The sequence below is a fragment of the Myotis nattereri genome (genome assembly GCF_964212035.1).
Source record: "Myotis nattereri genome assembly, chromosome: 2".
In the NCBI taxonomy this organism is placed as follows: Eukaryota; Metazoa; Chordata; class Mammalia; order Chiroptera; family Vespertilionidae; genus Myotis; species Myotis nattereri.
Window position 1 is genome coordinate 82,031,679 of NC_138076.1, and position 21,672 is coordinate 82,053,350.

The window sequence follows — 21,672 nt, forward strand, 5'->3', positions numbered from 1 at the left end:
CATCCTGGACAGAAACCAAACTACTCCCTTCAGCATACCCTCAAGTGGACAAACCTCGTAAAGCTTTTTGAATTAGTGGATGCTCAGTAAAAGCCACATCTACTTTAGCACCATTTGGTACAATATGATACCAAGTCATTACGAAATGTAAAGTCAAGAATTAAGCCCTAGAGAGAACCAAGAGGGTGGCATAAACACCAGAAATTGCTGCCTCCCACAACAACTTCAAAAATACAACTAAAAGACAAAACAGACATCATCCAGAACCACAGGAAGGCTGGCTGAGTGGAAATTCTACAACTAGTAGGAAAGAGAAAAGCACACTGAGACTCAGAGGAGCTGCGGAAGTAACGTGCAGAGGTACAGAGGCGCACGTGGCAAGGGCTGGCAACTGAGGACACGGCTTTTTGAATTGGGAGGGAGTCACAAACCCCCAACTGCTCTGAACTCCAGTTCCGGGGGAGTCTCTGGGGACCCAGACTCATATGGGGAGAAACTGGACTGTCTGGCAGTGGGCAGAACTCGGAACTCGAGGGCGGCTTTATCTCAGAGGTGCTTGCAGCAATTACTGGGACACTGAGACTCGGGGCCTCTTAGGGCAGGGCTGAGGATCAGCCATGGCTGTTTGCTCCGTCCTGTTGATTCCCTGAGACCCCGCCCCACCCAAGCTGTGCACAGAGGCTTTTGCATATGAATGCCCTGGCCCATTGCAATCTGAAAATTACCTAACAAACTGCAGCTGGGCCAGACAGACCCAGAACTTCCAAGAGAAGGCCCAAGGCCCCACAGCAGCTTGCATTGCTTCACAGCTGGGCCCCATCTGGGCACCTCCAAACACCAAACAAGGAAGGGGAATCTGCAAATCTCTTCATAGCTCCTGCTGGGGAGCCTCAGGCAGAGGCTAAATTAGCACGTCCTTAGATCCAAGAGCCAGTGTACCCAGTGGTCAGAGTGGGACCATCCAGATTACAACTCCTCAGATCCATAAGGGACACACTCAGGGGGCAGACTCAGTGAGCACCAAAGCCCCACTGAAGCAAGTCTTGCCCAGAAGGGTGTCTTCCGCACAGAAGTTCTCCCACTGCAGACACAGCTGATTCTCACAGCCAATAGGCCTGGAGGTCAATTCCTCCCAGTGATACCTACAACAATCAAGGCTTAACTACAACAAGACTGTGCACAAAGCCCACAAAGGGATGCACCATGAGTGTCCACCTCAGGTGATTGGGGAGGCTGAGCCACTGGGCCCTATAGGACACCTAGCACACAAAGCCACCCTACCAACACAGGGAAGCATAAAAAATGCGGAGACAAAGAAACAGGACACAAATGACAGAAATGGAGGAAAGCAAATGACTGGATATAGAGTTCAAAACCACTGTTATAAGGTTTTTCAAGAATTTTCTAGAAACTGCTGATAAATTTAGTGAGACCCTGGAGGATATGAAAAAGGACCAACTAGAAATTAAGCATACACTGACTGAAATAAAGAATAATCTACAGAGATCCAACAGCAGACTAGAGGATCGCAAGAATCAAGTCAAAGATTTGAAATACAAAGAAGCAAAAAATACCCAACCAGAAAAGCAAAGAGAAAAAAGAATTCAAAAATATGAAGATAGTGTAAGGAGCCTCTGGGGCAACTTCAAGTGTACCAACATCCGAATTATAGGGGTGCCAGAAGAAGAGAGAGAGCAAGATATTGAAAACCTATTTGAAGAAATAATGACAGAAAACTTTCCCTACCTGGTCTAAGAAATAGACTTACAAGTCCAGGAAGCACAGAGAACCCCAAACAAAAGGAATCCAAAGAGGACCACACCAAGACACATCATAATTAAAATGTCAAGAGCAAAAGACAAAGAAAGAATCTTAAAAGCAGCAAGAGAAAGAAAGTCAGTTACCTACAAGGAAATACCCATACAACTGTTAGCTGATTTCTCAACAGAAACTTTGCAGGCCAGATGGGAGTGGCAAGAAATATTCAAAGTGATCAATGCCAAGAACCTACAACCAAGATTACTTTACCCAGCAAAGCTATCATTCAGAATTGAAGGTCAGATAAGGAGCTTCACAGATAAGAAAAAGCTAAAGGAGTTCATCACCACCAAACCAGTATTATATGAAATGCTGAAAGGTATCCTTTAAGAAGAGGAAGAAGAAGAAAAAGGTAAAGATACAAATTATGAACAACAAATACACATCTATCAACAAGTGAATCTGAAAATCTAGTGAATAATCTGATGAACAGAATGAATTGGTGATTATAATAGAATCAGGGGCATAGAAAGGGAGTGGACTGACTATTCTTGGGGGGGAAAGGGGTGAGGGGGATGGGGGAAGAGACTGGACAAAAATCGTGCACCTATGGATGAGGACAGTGGGAGGGGTAAGGGCAGAGGGTGGGGTGGGAACTGGCTGGAGGAGAGCTATGGGGGGAAAAAGAGGAACAACTGTAATGATCTGAACAATAAAGATTTAATTTTTTAAAAAAATAATTAAGCCCTATTTGGAGATAATTAAGGCAGAGCAGTCTTTACTTCCTTCCAAGTTTGGACATAATTTTTTAGTAAATGGTTCTTAATCATCACACAATCCCACTATTTAAATGAAACTTTTCCACTCTCATAACCTATTTAAGAACTGTTCAACAAAGTGTGTGAGTGTTATGTATTATCAAGAACTGATGGCTCTAAACCCAGAGCACAGAAAAGGTGAAAGATCTACACAAGTCATACAGCTCATCACAAGGGCTAAAATATGATTCCATTCATATTCTATCCACTACCTCCTAACACGAAGGACCTGAGTGAACACCAGTAACTTTCAAAAGCATCTAATCATGCTTGGTATAGAGTAAACGTTCAAATATTTGAGTTAATAAAGATAATTTAAAATATCTCTAGTTGTGGAGGTTTATGTACAATGGAGACATCAGTAATCCTTAATCACGCAGATCATACTGACAGACTATTTCAAAGCATACTCAGAACCAAAACTTCTGTTCTTAGGAAGGGCATGGGCCAGAAACTCCATCCGAGCCGCTTTCCCCTGCTTTGTGTGTTCCCAGGGCCACCACAGACTAAACATTATATAGCTCACCCCATTTTCTAATTTCAGCTTGCATTTAAGATAACGCTTTTGTTTCACTTACAGCTCACATGCTTCTGACACAGCTGCCCCTTCTTCGAAATAAACACAAGGCTTCTTCTATATTTAAAAATACAGTGAAACTTTGTTATAGCATCCCCTTCCCAGTCTCGGGCCAATGTTCGCTCCCAAGCCCCGCCTCCGCCCGGGATTATCTCTCATCGGCGCTCCAGGCGCTGTACTCTTCGGAAAGTCAGTTTTCTTTCTAAAACACATCTCATCGCAGTGGTATTTTTCTTCGCAGCTCGTGTGTGTGTAGTTCTTTAAAGGAGGGGAAATAAAAGATTCCCTTCCCAGGCCAAAGAATCGGAGGGGCTGTGAACTGCAGCCCGTGCCCCGAGATCTAAGTTGGGACAAACTCGCCGGCCGGGCTCGGGCTCGGGCTCCGCGGGAGACGCCGGCGGCTGCGCGGCTGGTTCCACGGCGACTGGCAGCCGCGCTGACAGGAACAAGCTCACCGCGGGCACCGCCCGCCCCAGGCGAGCGCCCCCCGGGAGGCTGCTCTGTGCCGGGAGGGGGTGTCGTTACCCCACAGCGATGAGTTTACGTGGGCTCCTAGCTGGGCGCGGCTCCCCGACCGGCCGAGGGTCGGGGCGAATACGCCCCGCGTCACTCGGAACGGTCGGAAGGGGGCGGCCGAGGAGGCTGTGGGTCCGAGAGGCGCGCGGGGCGGAGGTGAGGCGAGGCCGGAACTCACCGTCCACCCCTCCCGAGCATCTGGGAAAGGACGACTACGGACCGGAGCGGCGGGGGGGGGGGGGGGGGGGGGGGGGGCAGCCTCAAGGAAAGTGAAACTCCTTCCCGCCGGGAGGTGAGGGAGCCGAGCGCACTCGCTCTGCAGCCCGCCCGGCGCAGCACTCGTGACTCCCGCAGCCCAGCCCAGGGCACGGCGCAAGTAGCAAACACACTAAGTCTTCTGTTCCACACCCTCACCTGGTGAGGGGAGCCAGTCACTGGAAATAAAATAAGTTAGTTGCCCATGCCTCTTAGTAAGAAATTTAAAGAGATAAAAAAAAAAAAAAAGCACAGGACGTTCCCATACCGGGAGTCGAACCCGGGCCGCCTGGGTGAAAACCAGGAATCCTAACCGCTAGACCATATGGGAGGTGCTGGTGAGGACGCCGCAGTGACTCACCTGACGAGCGCCCGCGCCCGCGTCGCCTCCTCTCCACCTCTCGCCGCTGCCGTTCCCGCCGCTCCTGCGCCACTCACGCCGCTCCCGCCGCTGCCCACGCGCTCCCGAGCGAGGGAACCAGCCCGGTCCCGGCGCGCGGGCGTCGCGGAGGGGGACGCGGCCGCACAGCCGCCTCAGGAAGTTCTGAGGCAAACCCCGCAACTCGCGGCCCCGAAACCAGCGGTTTCACCTTTCCCTTTTTTTTTTTCTTTTTTTTTTTAACTCCGCCAACGGCCCCCAGCCTACAGGTCCGGGTTTCTCCGCTGGTCAAAGTGCGTGCGGAGTACTTGGCAAAGTTGAGGGCGGCGACGTCTCGGGGAACAGCTGTTTGCGTTCGGGGCGGAGGCGGCGCGCGAGCTCCCCGGCCAAGAGCCAGCGAGCCTAGGAGAGGGTGGAGGTTCTGGGTCCCCGGGGAAGAGAACGGGGGGGATGACGCGGAGACTGGAGGCTCCGGGCTAGCGCCCTCAGCGTAGGTCCCGTCGCGCCTCGCCCCTTCTCGGTGACCTCACCCCCTTTATACCCACCCCACCTCTCAGGAGCCGGAGGCCCGCCCCTGGGGGGGGAGGGGACGAGGAGGCGATTCGGAACGCGGATTGCGTCTTCCGGGCACCCGTAGTTGGGAACCGTGGAACCCTGGTCCCGGGCGGTGTCGCGGCTCGGAGGCTCGGGTGGGCCTCGTGCCGGCTGGGCTGCCGCTCGCCCCGGGAGGGGAACGCGAGCTTGGGCCGGACCCGCGGGCGACGCGCGGAGCGGCTGGGCCAGTCATGTGAGTTGGGTCTCGGGCTCCAAACAAGGACGTGTTGTTCCCCTGGGCGGCCCTTTCCCCGCCCGGCTCCCCTCCGCCACCGTCCCCGTCTCCCCGCCCCTCGGTTAGAGGCGGGATGGACGCGCTCTCCGCTTGCTGGGGACCGGCCGGACCGGTTCTCGGGGCCGGGTGGCAACCCTGCCCAGGGAGCGCCCTGGGGCACGGCGGACGGGCTCTCGGGCGGGAGGTGGGCGGCGAGCTCCAGCCCCCTGGCGGCGGGGGGTGCCGCAGCCTCGGGTCTCGGGTGCTTGAGCCGCGCGGAGTGTGGTGACCCTGGGATCGGGCTGTGGCCCCCCGAGTCCTCCGCCTACCGGAGCGGCCGGCCCGGTTAGAGCCATGATTGTTTTCCCCATGTCTTGCCAGCCGAGAGGTCCCTTGGGTTTCCCAACTCTCCCTCGCCCGGAGGCTCAAGAACAAATTGCATTAGCTGATGGTCTCGGAGGAGCCGCACCTCCGCCAGAGGAGCCTTGCGCTCTGTTTGTTCTTTCGGTGCAAGCAACTTGGCCTAAAGCAAGCTTTGTGAGCGTCTTCAGACCTCCATTACAGCAGCCTCTCAAAATGCCAGGAGGGGAGGAAAGACAAGTCTTCGCTAAGGTGTTACTCATTTCTTCACACTGATGACGTTAACATATGGGGGGACGACTTTTTTTTTTTAAGCTGTTTTGTCTAAGGGAGTTTTCAATCCGGTGCAGACTTTTCTACCTGAGTGGCAACACTTTCAGACAATAAAACAACGCGGTTGTATATAGCAAGGCAAGATGCAGTAGCAGACGCGTATATTTCAAATTCTAAGATGTAAAGCATACAGAGTTTTACCTGTTTAACTTATAAATAAGCTTAGACTTATTTTTCCCTTTTTCAGGGCCGACTACTGGAAGTCACAACCAAAGAAATTCTGTGATTACTGCAAGTGCTGGATAGCGGACAACAGGCCTGTATGGCAGTTCCACTAATAGAGATTCTAATAATGTGTTTATGTGAAGTGTTCCCTTTTTTATCGAAACTTGGAGTTTGCAAAACATTTTCATACGCATTGCTCTAGAGCAGTGGTTCTCAACCTTCCTAATGCCTCGACCCTTTAATACAGTTCCTCATGTTGTGGTGACCCCCAACCATAAAATTATTTTCGTTGCTACTTCATAACTGTAATTTTGCTACTGTTATGAATCGTAATGTAAATATCTGACATGCAGGATGTATTTTCATTGTTACAAACTGAACATAATTAAAGCATAGTGATTAATCACAAAAGCAATATGTAATTATATATGTGTTTTCCGATGGTTAGGTGACCCCTGTGAAAGGGTCGTTTGACCCCCAAAGGGGTCGCGACCCACAGGTTGAGAACCGCTGCTCTAGATGTTTCAGAACGTTGAAAATCTATTTTCTTTTTTTGTTGTTAATCCTCATCCGAGGATATTTTTCCTTTGATTTTTAGAGAGTGAAAGGGACGGGGAGAGACAGAGAAACATCCATTGCCCTCCCCCACACACCCTGGGACTCTTCAGTCCTCAAGCCAGCACTCTATCCAGTGAGCCATACTGGCTAGGGCTTCTGTTATCTTTTCATTCCTTGTGTGCCTACTTCCTTTTCATTGGCCTAAATTTGTATATATATGTACTAAGCCCAATTATTTCACTATGGCCCTTCAGTCAATTTAGGAAATGAACCTTGAGTGTGGGTAATCTCCTCCATGTCTATGAAACATCCAGTTATGATGGTGTTGTTTGTAACACTGTCACATACCAAGTAAAAGTGGAAAGCCCTTAATATGTAAGAAGAAACATTGTAGTTTTTCTTGTTTTTTGCTCTAGAGATAATTAAATATACTTGATGCACAGCTTTATGTCTATGAATGCTTAAATTTGAAAAAGACATCATTACCTCTGTCATGGAATATGAAAGTGGCAACTCTGTTAAGCAAATTATATTACTGTCTCTTAGTCTAGTTTCAGCTTTTAAGACATGAAACAAAAAGCAGCACCATTGTCTTTTTTTTTTTTACACCTCTCATGCATGTCATAGGACTGTGTACATTAAGCATGTCAAACTCAAAGGCTAACATGGGCCAAATAAGGTTTTAAGTTTATGTGGGCCACAAAAAAACAAAAGCTTCAATTTTCATAGAAATGTAGGTTTATTTTGATAGAGACATGCTGAATACAAAGGGCTGCAATAATGAGTAATCGTTAACATAAAATAAGAGAACATTTTAATAAAAATTAATATTTTTTTTAGAACATTAGCTTACCATACACTGAATAACTGCACAAATTAATAAGCTTAACGCAAATAACTATTTTTCTTGTTCTCCAAAAGCGAAATATTTCCTGTTGCACACACCAAACAAGTCAGTCCAAGACTAATGATGTGGCAATCGGCTGCTAAAATATTCACTGCTAGTATTAGTGGAGAGAAATGATGAGCCTGCGCATTAAGTGCATAAGGGAAATGAATGCAACACAATTATAGTGATCAGTCATTAGCAAACATCATAGTTATTAATTATAGCAGGATATTGTAAAAATTAAATTACAAAATTTTTATTAAAATGTTTCTTACATAATGTTATATTGACTGGGCCGCAAAAATATTCATTGTGGGCCGAGAGTTTGACATGCTTGATGTACATAGTACCCATAGGCTAGGGCCGTGGTCGGCAAACTGCGGCTCGCGAGCCACATGTGGCTCTTTGGCCCCTTGAGTGTGGCTCTTCCACAAAATACCACATGCGGGCGTGCACGTACAATGCAATAGAAACTTCGTGGCCCATGCACGGAAGTCGGTATTTTGTGGAAGAGCCTCACTCAAGGGGCCAAAGAGCCACATGTGGCTCGCGAGACACAGTTTGCCAAGCCGCAGTTTGCAACCACTGGGCTAAGGTATTTTAAAAATACATTGTATATTCAAATCCTTTGTACTTGATAGAGTTGGATGCACAAAAGAATAGTAGCCCTATCTGTAACAATGTTGTATTTGTTTAGTAGACATTTATTTACTACTAGAGGCCCAGTGCACGAAATTCGTGCATGGGTAGGGTCCCTAGCGGCTGCCAGCCGGGACCTCCCTTCTCCTTGCTGCCTGTGACCGCCACCACCACCAGCCGGGGCCTCCCTTCCGATGATTGGGCAGCCAGCCCTGCCCCCTAGTCGAACTCCCTATTGAACTCCCGGTCAAGGGGACAGTTTGAATATTAGGCTTTTCTTGTATAGGATTGTCTGTAAGAGACAGAAACATCGATGTGTCTACAAGGAGTTTGGGTTTTTCTTTTGGATTTTGTTTTGATTTTGGTCTTTTTTAATAGTTGCTAAAGTTCTTGACTGTCTTGTTTGACTTAGGCCCATGGTTGGCAAACTGTGGCTCGTGAGCCACATGTGGCTCTTTGGCCCCTTGAGTGTGGCTCTTCCTAAGTCTTAGGAATACCCTAATTAAGTTAATAACAATGTACCTACCTATGTAGTTTAAGTTTAAAAAATTTGGCTCTCAAAAGAAATTTCAATCGTTGTACTGTTGATATTTGGCTCTGTTGACTAATGAGTTTGCCGACCACTGACTTAGGCCAACCTACACAACTCACTGATAGTGTCTTTCTTGGAGGTAAAGCAGTTCAATGAATTCCATGAGTTATGTAGAGTAAATAATTTCTCTAGGATAGTCTTTCTGCATCTCCTTGAATTGCTAATACACACCACTTTAACCTTTACTTAGAAACAAAATTAATTTATTTTTAATGGACCTGTAATAGTCTTTGTGGTGTATAATAAATTTTAGAAAAATTAATATATGAAAAAGGATGAACATTTGCCTTAAAAAGTCACATTTTTAAAGAGGAATTCACAGTACTTTAGAATAGCTCAGGTAATTCATTATGTAAGATTTGATTTACAAAACTTATTTTGCAAAGTTTAGCAGATAATTCTTATTGTGCACAACCATAGGGAGCATTTCTGGCTGTTATAAATATGTGATAACATTCAATCACCCACCTCTGTCATTCATCCAAGTTACCATCATTCCTCACAGGTTACCACTTTTCATTGTCTTGCCTTCTATTGTTTCTATATGTATATAGGTTCTTAATCTAACGTACATAAAAGGTTACATACTATACACTGTGTTGTACCACAGTTGTTTTGTTGTTGTTGCTTTTTTAATACATTTCTATTGATTTCAGAGAGGAAGAAAGAGGGAGAGAAAAATAGAAACATCATGATGAGACTCACCAATTGTCTGCCTCCTGCACTCCCCCTACTGGTGGTCGAGTTCCTAACCCAGGCATGAGCCCTTGATTGGAATTGAATTCAGGACCCTTCTATCTGCAAGCTGAAGCTCTATCCACTGAGCCAAACCAGCCAGGGCGTTTTGTTTTACTTTCTAATTGAACAGTATATCCTGAAGCTCTCTCCACATGAATTTTTAGGGAACTCTAATGTAGCAGTTTAATTTTGATAGATAGTTCCAAATTGTTCTTCATAGGAGTTTCACATTTTGTACCATTACCACATTATATAAGAATATTTGTTTACAATTAAGATAAATTTTTTAATGTCTACTTTTCTCCCAATATGGAAATATGGAGGAATATGGCTCTAAGGATCATTGGTTATTGTCTCTTATCTAATGTGGCAAGTAGAGCAGTGTAAATTCTAGAGACTTACTGGTTTTGACACTAGGTTGAGAGGTGTTTCTTGAATTAAGATTTTTTTTTCCCCACTCTTTTGGCTTCATGTCTTGTTTGAGTCCTCATTATAATCATAGTCACTAGATTAGTCATCAAGTGTACCTTGTATTTTCCTCCATTAATATGGTAATTATGGTTATATTTTAAGCACCAAAGGAGATCTAGTCAGAAGGCATAATCTATAATAATAGATTAGACCAGACAGCTGAACGACCTTCCAGATGAAGCCACAGGGGCTGAGGCAGAGGCAGTTAGGGGCGATCAGGCAGGCAGGCAAGTGGTTAGGGGTGATCAGGCAGGCAAGCAGGTGAGCGGTTAGGAGCCAACAGTTCCGGTTGTGAGAGGGATGCCCAAGGGGTCCCAGATTGCGAGAGGGTGCAGGCCAGGCTGAGGGAACCCCCTCCCGTGCATGAATTTGTGCACCAGGCCTCTAGTAATAGTAGTTAAGTTCTATAGTATCATTTGGTAAAAAGGGCCAATTTGCATTCAAGTTATTTTGTATCTTTTCTACCAGTCATTTTAGTTTTAATTTTGTTATCCTCCATTCCCAAGTTTACTGTTACTTTAATGTGAGCATTATGATGTTTATGTAGTATTCCTTTGTATTTTCTTTTTTTTATTTTCAAGAGTGTTGAATTTCATGAAAGAGGAAAGAATCATAAAGAAAATGTTGCAAAGAGGATCAGTGAGGTAATTTACTTTGTTTTTGTTTTGTTTTTTTGCCAGTTTTTCTATGTAAATATCAGTCTTTTATTTAGCTTTCACTTTTAAATGTGTCTTACAAAGATTAAACAGAAAAGCCTGGATAAGGCAAAGGAAGAAGAAAAGGCATCAAAGGAGTTTGCTGCAATGGAGGAAGCTGCCCTGAAAGCATACCAAGAGGATTTGAAAAGGCTTGGCTTAGAGTCAGGTAAAAAAAAATAGCATGTTTTAAAAGTAACACCAGAGGTCATGCTAAGTTAGCTTTTATTATTTCCATAAAGAGGTTATACCCTCAGAGTATATACTATTAGTGTTTTTCCTATGCATCATAGCCCTGTTTAGATTATGGAAGTTTGCTTATACACTTTTGTGTTGCTTTTAAAGCTTCAGATTTTAACACCTCCATTCACAACAGCCATACTACCTGGGTGGTTACCTAGTCCTAGTTATCCTAGGTCAGTGGTTCATTTCAGAGACATTTGAGTTTTCTAGGTATTCTAATTATTTGGCTAAAAGAATTATTTATTAAAAAATAGGTATTGCATAACTACAGTTTACTTTATCCATATGGTAAAAACTGAATCGTGTTTATTTATATGGTTGAATTACAGTGAATTAGAGGCCCGGTGCACAAAATTCGTGCACTGGGGGAGGGGGTGGTCCCTCGCCCAGCCTGTACCCTCTCCAATCTGGGACCCCTCGGGGGATGTCTGACTGCCGATCCCTGTGGGATCGGGCCTAAACCAACAGTCAGACATCCCTCTCACAATCCGGGACTGCTGGCTCCTAACCACTCGCCTGCCTGATTGCCCCTAACCGCTTCTGCCTGCCAGCCTGATCACCCCCTAACCCAGTGGTTCTCAACCTTCTGGCCCTTTAAATACAGTTCCTCATGTTGTGACCCAACCATAAAATTACTTTCGTTGCTACTTCATAACTGTAATGTTGCTACTGTTATGAATCGTAATGTAAATATCTGATATGCAGGATGGTCTCAGGCGACCCTTGTGAAAGGGTCGTTTGACCGCCAAAGGGGTCACGACCCATAGGTTGAGAACCGCTGCTAACCACTCCTCTACTGGCCTGATTAACACCTAACTGCTCTCCTGCCAGCTCAATCGCCCCCACCTGCCCTCCCCTGCCGGCATGGTCACCCCCAACTGCCCTCCCCTGCCAGCCTGATCTTGCTCCCAACTGCCCTCCTCTGCTGCCCAATTTGGTTCTGATTGGTCGGTTTCTGTGCCAGTCAGCGTCAAAAGCTCTGCCTCCTAGACTGCCATTGGCTCCTCACACTTCACCCCGATTTGGTTCTGATTGGTCAGTTTCTATGCCTGTCAGCGTCTCTGGGCCTATCAACAGGGCCTGATCAACAGCCTGGAGAGAAATGGAGGCATGGCTGCTGGAGAGAAAGAGAGAGGCAAATGCTGATCAACAGCTGCCACAGAGGCTATGGATCAGACCTTGCTTCTCAGGCCTCTCTCCAGGCCTGATTCACAGCCCCCTCAGCGGTCAGTGCTGGGTCACCACGCCTGCAGCCACAGCAGTCAGTGCTGGGTTGCCATGGCATCCCAGCGCTGACTGTAAGACTGACTTACGGTTGGCCTCCGGTTGTGACAGACTCAGGGTTTTTATATATTAGCATTAATGGGTTATTGCTAGAAAGTAGATTACTTTTTTCTTTTTACTTTTTCATTGAGTATATTTGACAAACATTGTATAAATTTAAGGTGTACAATGTGTTACTGTGATACTAATCCCATATAATAAAAGGCTAATTTGCAAATTGTCCCCTCGGGAGTTCAACCGACCGGGAGTTCGACCACTCGTTATGATGTGCGCTGACCACCAGGGGGCAGTGCCGAACGAAGGAAGGCCCCGGCTGGCAGCCGGAGGAAGGAAGACACTGGCTGGCAGTTGGGGAAAGGAAGGAAGGCCCTGATCAGCCCTGATGACTGGCCAGGCCTAGAGACCCTACCCGTGCACAAATTTTGTGCACCGGGCCTCTAGTACAGTGATGGCGAACCTATGACATGCGTGTCAGAGGTGACACACGAACTCATTTTTTTGGTTGATTGTTCTTTGTTAAATGGCATTTAAATATATAAAATAAATATCAAAAATAAAAGTCTTTGTTTTACTATGGTTGCAAATATCAAAAAATTTCTATATGTGACACGGCACCAGAGTTAAGTTAGGGTTTTTCAAAATGCTGACACGCCGAGCTCAAAAGGTTTGCCATCACTGCTCTAGTATATCATAGTCCCACTAGACGCCCAGTGCACGAATTCATGCACAGTGGGGTCCAGCTGGCCCCACTCCCAGTCGGGGTTGCAGGGGCCAATCGAGGCTGGGTGGGGTCAGGGGGAGGGGCTACGGGAAATTGTCTGGCCAGCCCCGCCCCTGATGGGGAGGTTGGGCATGGGAGGGGCCACGGGCACTTGGCAGGACCTGATCGGGGGAATGGGCCGCGGTCTGTTGGCCAGCCAGCCCCAATCCCTGGTCAAACTCCCAGTCAAGGGGACAATTTGCATATAAGCCTTTTATTGTATAGAGTGCCATTGTAGTGATATTTATCGCATTACTTAATTGTAGTACAATATTTTTATCTATATTTATGACTCTATGCCGGCAATTTTCAACTGTTTTTAGCTCATGGCACACATAAACTAATTACTAAAATACTGCAGCACACCAAAAATATATTCTATTATTTTGTCAACCTGACAAAAACCATAGGTATAATTTTGATTCACTTACACCAGACAGTTACTGTGTTGGCTGTTGTCATTTTTTTATTTGGCACTCTAAGGGCAAAGAGGTCAGGTTTTGCATGTTTGAAAAATTCTTTGGGCACACAGGTTGAAAATCACTGCTCTGTGCATTGTAGCCGTCACCAACTGGTGGTCCGCTGACCACTGGTGGTCTGTGAAGTCAGAAAGGTTGGTGACCTCTGCATTAGAGCTCTGTGGATTATTTACTACTCATTGCAAGTTTGTATCCTTAAACAGCAGCAGTCTTACTCTCCCACCCCCTCCCCCCCCATTTCCTGGTAACCACCATTTTACTCTCTGTTTTTTATAAGTTTGACTATTTATTTATTCTGTTGTTTATTTATTCTGCTGCTGTAGCCAGAGAGCCACACCAACAAGGGCTACATTTGACGTTTTTAAGATACCACAAAGGAGATAGACAGAAACTTGTCTTTCTTTCTGACTTATCTTACTTAACACAGTGTGCTGAGGGTCCATTCATGTTGTCACAAATTGCAGGATATCCTCCTTTTCCATGCTTGAATACTATTCCATACTACATGTTTTTTAATTCATTCATCTGTTGATGGGCATTTAGGTTTCCACATTTTGGTTATTGTGAGTAATACTGCAATAAACGCAGGAGTGCATATATCTCTTGGAGATCCTGTTTTTATTTTTTATTTTTTTGAAGAACTTCCATATTGTTTTCCATAGTGATTAGACCAATTTTCAGTCACACCAAGAGTGTATAAGGGTTTCCTTTTCATCACATCTTTGCCAGCCACAAAGTAAATAATTTGAGGGTTTGAAGATACTCAGTTCCAGATAAAAAGCATTTATCCAGCCCGGCCAGCGTGGCTCGGGTTGAGCATCGACCTATGGACCAGGAAATCACAGTTTGATTCCAGTCGGCACAGATGCCTAGGTTGGGGGCTCTGTGCCCAGTAGGGGGCATATAGGAAGCAGCTGATCAATGATTTTATGTCATTGATGTTTCTGTCTCCCTCTCCCTTCCTCCCTAAAATCAATAAAAAAATATAAAAAGATTTTTTTAAAGCATTCATCTATCTTGTTATTAAATTTAGGCTTTAAGTGGGGAACTTTTTTTCCATGACATATCCATTGTCCTTAAACCAGGCATATTGCAAGTCACAGTTGTTGATCTTACATAATGGTGTGGTCGTCGGCATGGATTGGTATTTTTACCCTAATAAAAACTGCTTTCAGTTAAGTTTTTAAACAGAATAGCAGTTAATTAATTGACATTGCCCTCATCAAATAAAAACAGTTATAACCAGACTTTAAAAATATTATCCTGGATATTGCTAGTTAAAATGGGGAAAGCATTATTTTACAAAGATAAAGCTACATGTTTATAAGATGTATAAGGTGTTTATAAGGGAGAAAAGATGTTGGCATCGGGAAGGCCGGGGAGGGCTTGTGGGGGGGGGGGGGAGGCGGGTTAAGAGATCAACCGAAGGACTTGTATGCATGCATATAAGCATAACCATTGGACACAAGTCCCTGTGGGGTAGGGGAGGCTGGGGGAAGGTCAAGGGGGGAAAAAAAAAGAGACATATGAACTACTCTTTGTAATATTTTAAGCAATAAAACAAAATTAAAAAAAAGATGTTGGCATTCCTGCAGAATTAAAGAGTAGTAGTCATCTCATCAAATATATGCCTTGGGAGAATTCATAATTTTTGTAGCATTTTCCTAAATGAGATATATATTCCTTTATTAAAAGTACAACAATTCAGTATAAAGAACTTTTAAAATAAAGTTATACATTTTATGTTATGGTCTATTTGGATATTGTTTTATTTTTTTCTTACACTATGTCAAGTACATCTTTTCTTTTGAATAACTAAGGATATACAGAGTGGTTAGAAGCACAGGTTTCAACCAGAATTATCTCTTGTTAGCTGTACAACCTTCAGTTTTTATTAAAATTTAAGTAATAAGCCCTAACCGGTTTTGCTCAGTGGATAGAGCATCGGCCTGCGGACTGAAGGGTCCCAGGTTCGATTCCAGTCAAGGGCATGTACCTTGGTTGCAGGCACTTCCCCAGTAGTGGGTGTGCAGGAGGCAGCTCATCGATGTTTCTCACTCTCTATGCCTCTCCCTTCTTCTCTGTAAAAAAATCAATAAAATATATTTAAAAAATTAAAATAAAATAATAAAATAAAATTAAGTAATAAAGTAATATAATAGTATAAATTGCTTATTAAAAGCGTGACACTTGTAACAGTGTTTAATAAAGGGTATAAAATGCCATAAAAATGCCACCAATTATTTCATTTCTTTCCTGATGACATTTAGGTTGCATAGAGTTTTTCATTGTTAGAATGCTTCAGTGAGCTTCCGTATGTGTGAGTGTTTTTGCATTTATCCCTGTAAGTTTACTTTCTAGAAGTAAGATTGCCAAAACCAAGCCTGAATATATTTTGTAGATTGGTAGTTAATACTCCAGCAATGTCTCCAAGATTAATACTTTTGCTAGAAATAAAGTTAATTTATTAATTGATGTTGGGAATGACTGGCTAATCTTTAGAAAAAAGTAAAACCATAAAAACTGCCTGTTTTTTCATACCCATAGATTAGACAGACCAACACTGGATTTAGTCATTCTTTTCAGTACTTATTGATCTAATACCAAAAAAATTACATTTCTTTGAATATTAGTGAAGGTAAATGTTAATTTTCTGAATTACCTCTATATTTTTTGCCCATTTTTCTGTTACAGTATTGGATTTGTAAGGGATTTTTGTTAGGAACATTAATCCTCTGTCATATTTGTTATAAATATTTGTCATTTGTTTTTCCTGTGTATATGTTTGTTTTTGTTTTTTGCCATATGCAATAATTCTAATTTGTATGTAGTTAAATTTAACATTATTTTACTTTGTGGGTTTTTTTTAAGTATATTTTTATTGCTTTCAGAGAGGAAGGGAGGGGGAGAGAGAGAAAGAAACATCAATGATGAGAGAGAATCATTGATTGGCTGCCTCCTGAATGCCCCCTGCTGGGGATCGAGCCCACAACATGGGCATGTGCCCTTGACTGGAATCAAACCTGGGACCCTTCAGTCCGCAGGCTATGCTCTATCCACTGAGCCAAACCAGCTAGGGCAGGGGTTTTTGTTTTTGTTTTTGTTTTGTTTTTAATATCTTTCATCTGAAATTTATATTGATATAAAAACATGAGAGATACTGAGGAGAGGTGAACAGCTTAACTTTTTTCCAAATAATTAGCCAGTCAGTCCAACATCATTTATTAAATGATCTCTCTTCCCCTATAATAGGAAACACCAGGAATCTTGCAGTTGGATCTATTTCTGTACTGTTCTGTTTCAGTCATTTATTTCCCTATCCCTGGATCAGTTGTATACTGTCTTTTTTACCATAGTTATAGAATAAATTTTAATACCTGATAGTACTAGATTCCTCTTTCACTTCTATTTTGTAATTCCCCTGGATATTGGTGCATGTTTAGTTTTCCATATAAGCTTTATAATGATGTGTCAAGTTCCCAAAAGAATCTTAGCAGGTTTTTTATTTTAATAATATTATTTATGTTTTATCGGGTGCAGGGGTTGTATTGTCTACTTCACCCTTCTCTCATCTTTCCTCTAGAAATTTCAGAGCCAAGCATATCACCAAAAACCAGCACTGTCCCACCCATCTCTGCATCAAATCAGCAGAAAGAAAAGAAGAAAAAGAAAAAAGACCCTTCAAAGGGCAGATGGGTAGAAGGCATAACCTCTGAGGGTTACCATTACTATTATGATCTTATCACTGGAGGTAAGTCACATGTTCATAGAGCTGCGGAGAATGATAACTGACAGTTTATTTTGTCTTTAGACATCTAGTTAATATTGGAATATTTAAACAGTGAAATACTATAACTACACATTTTTGCCACTAAATAGTAAAAAAATTATGTGCCCTTTAAAAAGGTACCCTTCTCAGAGTGACTCAGTGTCTTAGTTAGTTAAAGCCTTAATATTGGGTTCCTTACAAATTAAAGCTTTATATTTTTTCAATAGAACCTTCTAAAACAATGAGCTACATGTAAATAAAGCATTTCATGTGGAATAAAGGTATTTCAGATCCACTTCACAAATTGCAGGAGTTTTATTCTGTGGAGGAGATTTTCTATCCAAGAGCATACTGAGAACCAGAAACTGATTTCTTTTTTGTGTAGCTATCTTGATTGACTTAGTAAATTACCCCTCCCTATGAATGTTTTGGATATCAATTTCTAATAAAATGCACAATGGTATCCTACATAATAAAAGGGTAATATGCCAATAGACCGAACAGCAGAACAACCGAACAACCAATCAAACTTAATATGCTAATGATATGCTAAGGCTGTTCAACAGCTCACTGTGATGTGCACTGACCACCAGGGGGCAGACAGTCAACTGGTCAACCAGTTGCTATTACGTGCACTGACCACCAGGGGGCAGATGCTCCAACCAGTAGGAGCATCTGGGGTCCGGCTGATCAGGACTGAGTGAGATGAGCCGGACACGCCCTGGAGCCCTCCCATGGTCCCTCCCCGGCCCTATCTCGCAGGCCACTCCCCTTGGGAGGGTGCCAGACACAGGGCTCATGGGACTGATTGGGCGCGAGCCCGAGGCAGGCACAGTGGGGCCAGGGTGAGTGGGAGCGGCAGGTAGGAGCCGTAGGCGGCGTTGGAATGCGGGTTTCTGCCCAATCCCTGCAGGCCACCCAGAGGGATCCCACCCATGCATGAATTCATGCACTGGGCCTCTAGTTTCTTAATAAAACTATCAAAAACATCTTTTTATTTTTTCTTTAAAATGAAATATATTTGGTATTTTTATTCCATGTAAATCTGGCATAAATAAATGAATTTGTTATACATTTACTCTTCAAAACCATAAAATTTAGTACCAGAAATAAACAAGTGAGATACAAGGAAGAATTTTAAAGAGCTATAATGTAAGAAAGATGTGATTAAGATTATATGAGAGCCAGAATAGGAATTAATTGTGATTATGTGGATCTGAGAGATTACCACTGAAATTACTTATGAGCTGATCTACAAGTTAAAATGAGGATGTCAGGAATGATGTCATCATACCATTTGTATTCCTAGCACTTAACGCAGTGTGCCTGGCATTGTGCAGATACTCCATTGGTATTTTCTTTTAATATATTTTACTGAATTTTTTTTACAGAGAGGAAGGGAGAGGAATAGAGAGTTAGAAACATCGATGAGAGAAATATCGATCAGCTGCCTCCTGCACACCCCATATTGGGGATGTGCTCACAACCAAGGTACATGCCCTTGACCGGAATCGAACCTGTGACCCTTCAGTCCACAAGCCGACGCTATATCCACTGAGCCAAACCAGTTAGGGCTCCATTGGTATTTTGATTGAAAAAGATTGCAGTAGCTTATTATGAGGCTACAGCAGGTATTCCACATAGATAGCACAATATCTATAATAATAAAAGCATAATATGCAAATTGACCAAACAGCCGAACAGCGGAATGACCTTACGGACAAAGCTGGGGCTGCGAAGGCCTCCTCGTGCATGAATTTCATGCATTGGGCCTCTAGTGACTCTATAAAGGTTTGAGCCCCGACCGGGTGGCTCAGTTGATTGGAGCATTGTCCCTTGCAACCAAACGTGATTGCAGGTTCAACTTCCATTCAGGCACATACCTAAGTTTCCAGTCCGATCCCCAGTCAGGGGTGTACAGGAGGCAACCAATTGATGTTTCTTTCTCTCCCTTCTCTTTCTCCCTCCTTTAAAAATTCAATTAAAGAAACCTTTGGGTGAGGATTTTTAAAATAAAGAAGGCTTGAAAGTTTGGGAAATAGTTATCTGGTAGAGGTAAAGCATAAGGTTCTTTGAAGATAACATGGTAGAAGAGCCTGGAAAAATGGATTTGGGCCATATCATAGAGGACTCAGAAAATGATGGTTCCCTTTACTGAGATATGAAATATGGAAACATACTAAGTTTAAGTGGGGTGGTTAATTCATATTTGGTTATGTTGAGGTTGAGGTATCTATAGCATATTCATGTGGCAATTTTTCTAACTCCCAACTCTAATTCATAATTAGAGTTAGGAAGATAAATTGAGTCCGGGAGTGTAGATAATACATTAACTTTTAGGAGTATGTGAGACCACAAGAAAAAAAAAAAGAACAAAAGGTAACATGGTGGGTAGTACATATATTAAAGGGATGGATAGAAGAAAGCCAGAGAAAAAAAAGTTAAGACTAGAAGGCAGGAAATGAGATCAGAAAATTAATCATGAAGAAAACCTTGGACTATAAGTAGTAGTAGTAGTAGTAGTATGATCTTTAGAACCATGATCAGTTTCAAACTACATAGAAATAGTAATAATGAGTCAGTTTTCACTGAGCCGTAAGTGAAGTGCACGTTGTAGTTTAGCAGTGAATCATAGATTATTATATGCTAAGGATTACACGTCTTTCAAATTTATATAGAAACTATTATGTCTTTTCTCCCTTCTAGTGTCTATTGCTTGCTTCCTTTTTTCACCATCCTTCTTCATATACTCTTTCTCAGCATACTTATTTTTAATTCCTGCATACTTCATCTTGTTCCTCTTTTGAGTCATTTGTTCTATATCTCACTCTCCCCTCCAAAGATGTCAAAAGGCTATGTCATTCCTTCCAGATTTTTCAAGCCTGAATTTCATGAAGTTTTTAAGAGAAAACCTACCTGGCGCTAATAATTCCTGTGGAAGTACCAGTAACTTGTAATGATTCTGTCCTTCCTTGGTCGTGTAGCATTTACATGGATTGTTCCGCACAATGCTACTGGATGCATGTTGGTTCTTTTTATTTTTTAATTATGTTTTTATCTCTAGACCTTAGTGTTTTGTACACATTGAATAGCTTATAAATTTTTGCCAAAGTGAATTTTTTGGAAACTTTTTTTAAAGCAAAAGGATTTATAAATGCAATGTATTTTTGTTTTAAGCATCTCAATGGGAGAAACCTGAAGGATTTCAAGGAAACTTAAAAAAGGTAACTGAAATACATTAATAGTGTCTTTGATTTATTCTTTAAAGTGATTGGCTTCTGGGGTTTTGGCAGCATTTTATTAAGCAAATTTACTTTCAAATAAGCCCCTCCTCCCCCAAACTCTTTGTTCCTTTTCTTCTATAAGCCTTTCATTAGTAGGCTGGGTAGAGGTTAAAAGTGATGTCTATTCAAAAACTCCGTACAGGGTAAATATTACTAGTTGCCGTTCACATGTCCCCTGTCCATCTGTGAAAAATTGTTCCTAGCTTTCAGAGGTGAGCATAAACCAAGCTTTCTGGCCATGATCTGTACCCCTGCCGCTAACTCCCAGGTTTTGAGAGAAAAGGAAAGGGTGGCTAATTCTGCCTTAGTTATCTAATATATAACTACATTGTTTTCCATCTATGCCGTTTTTTTCGTCTCATTAGACAGGAGGGAAGGCTGTTTGGGTAGAAGGTTTAAGTGAAGATGGTTACACCTATTATTATAATACAGAAACGGGAGGTAAGTATTACCTTTGATCATCTTAAGAATCTAAAATTATACCTGAAACTGCTTCTTAGCCTGCTAATAAATCATCTAAACTAGGAAATTTTAGTACATATAGTGATAAGCATATTTTCATAAAATGTATTATTTTTTGTAATTTCGAAAAACATTAATTCTCATGGAAAAACAAAAGGATTTCCATATATAATATACTGCACTATGCTATGTAATTCTCAATTGATACTGCATTCATAAATTTTAAAAATTGAGTCATTTTTACTTTCTCTACCATTACTGATTTTTATTATGATTATTTTAGAAATATAATCATTACCTTGGAAGGTACCTTAAAGATCAGTCAATTTGCCTTTTCCTTTTTCAAAAAACAAAAACAAAACTGATGGTGTTTTTGCAGTGGCTGAGGTTGTCAAATTTTCACTTTTATCAGTTTAATAATGTTCCAGTTATATAAGTATTTACAAAATATGCCTAATTATTAACTAATTATTACATTTTTAAAATTAAAAATTTAATTTCATAAAACTGCCTTTCTAGTAATGGTACTTGATTTCTCTGCAGTTAATATCAAAATAGCTATAATATCAGTGTAACTTTGACAAGTTTGTGTTTTGTTTAATTCATACTAACCAAAGCCTTCTGCATAGCATTAAATCTTGTAGGAGGAAAAGAAAAGGTCTTTTAACCTTTAAATGGATACCTAGCCTGCCCAATGATAGCAATGGTTCTATCTCAGTTGAGATACTGAATCTTCATAGAGATTAAGGAATATATAATGTAACTCTAGAGTAAGAGCTGAATTTAACACACAACTTCTTTCCTTACCAGGTATATGATTGTGGGCAAGTCGTTGAGCCT

The 21,672-nt window shown here is 42.5% G+C and overlaps 2 protein-coding genes across 2 annotated transcripts in view; one reads left to right on the forward strand and one right to left on the reverse strand.

Annotated features, from left to right (window-relative positions):
* ELF1 (E74 like ETS transcription factor 1) overlaps window positions 1–4,840 on the reverse strand; it is a 125,354-nt gene extending 120,514 nt beyond the window's left edge. The window contains exon 1 of the mRNA XM_081082536.1: window positions 4,286–4,840. The gene's annotated coding sequence lies outside the window, so the exon portion shown is untranslated. The remainder of the gene's footprint in view (window positions 1–4,285) is intronic.
* Window positions 4,841–5,465: 625 nt separating this feature from the next.
* Window positions 5,466–21,672, forward strand: part of WBP4 (WW domain binding protein 4) — a gene marked incomplete at its 5' end in the record, with an annotated part of 33,122 nt that continues 16,915 nt past the window's right edge. The window contains 8 exon segments of the mRNA XM_081082537.1: window positions 5,466–5,651; window positions 5,653–5,723; window positions 5,992–6,064; window positions 10,438–10,500; window positions 10,597–10,720; window positions 16,901–17,068; window positions 20,264–20,310; window positions 20,736–20,811. Coding sequence (XP_080938663.1) covers window positions 5,466–5,651; window positions 5,653–5,723; window positions 5,992–6,064; window positions 10,438–10,500; window positions 10,597–10,720; window positions 16,901–17,068; window positions 20,264–20,310; window positions 20,736–20,811 — 808 coding nt within the window.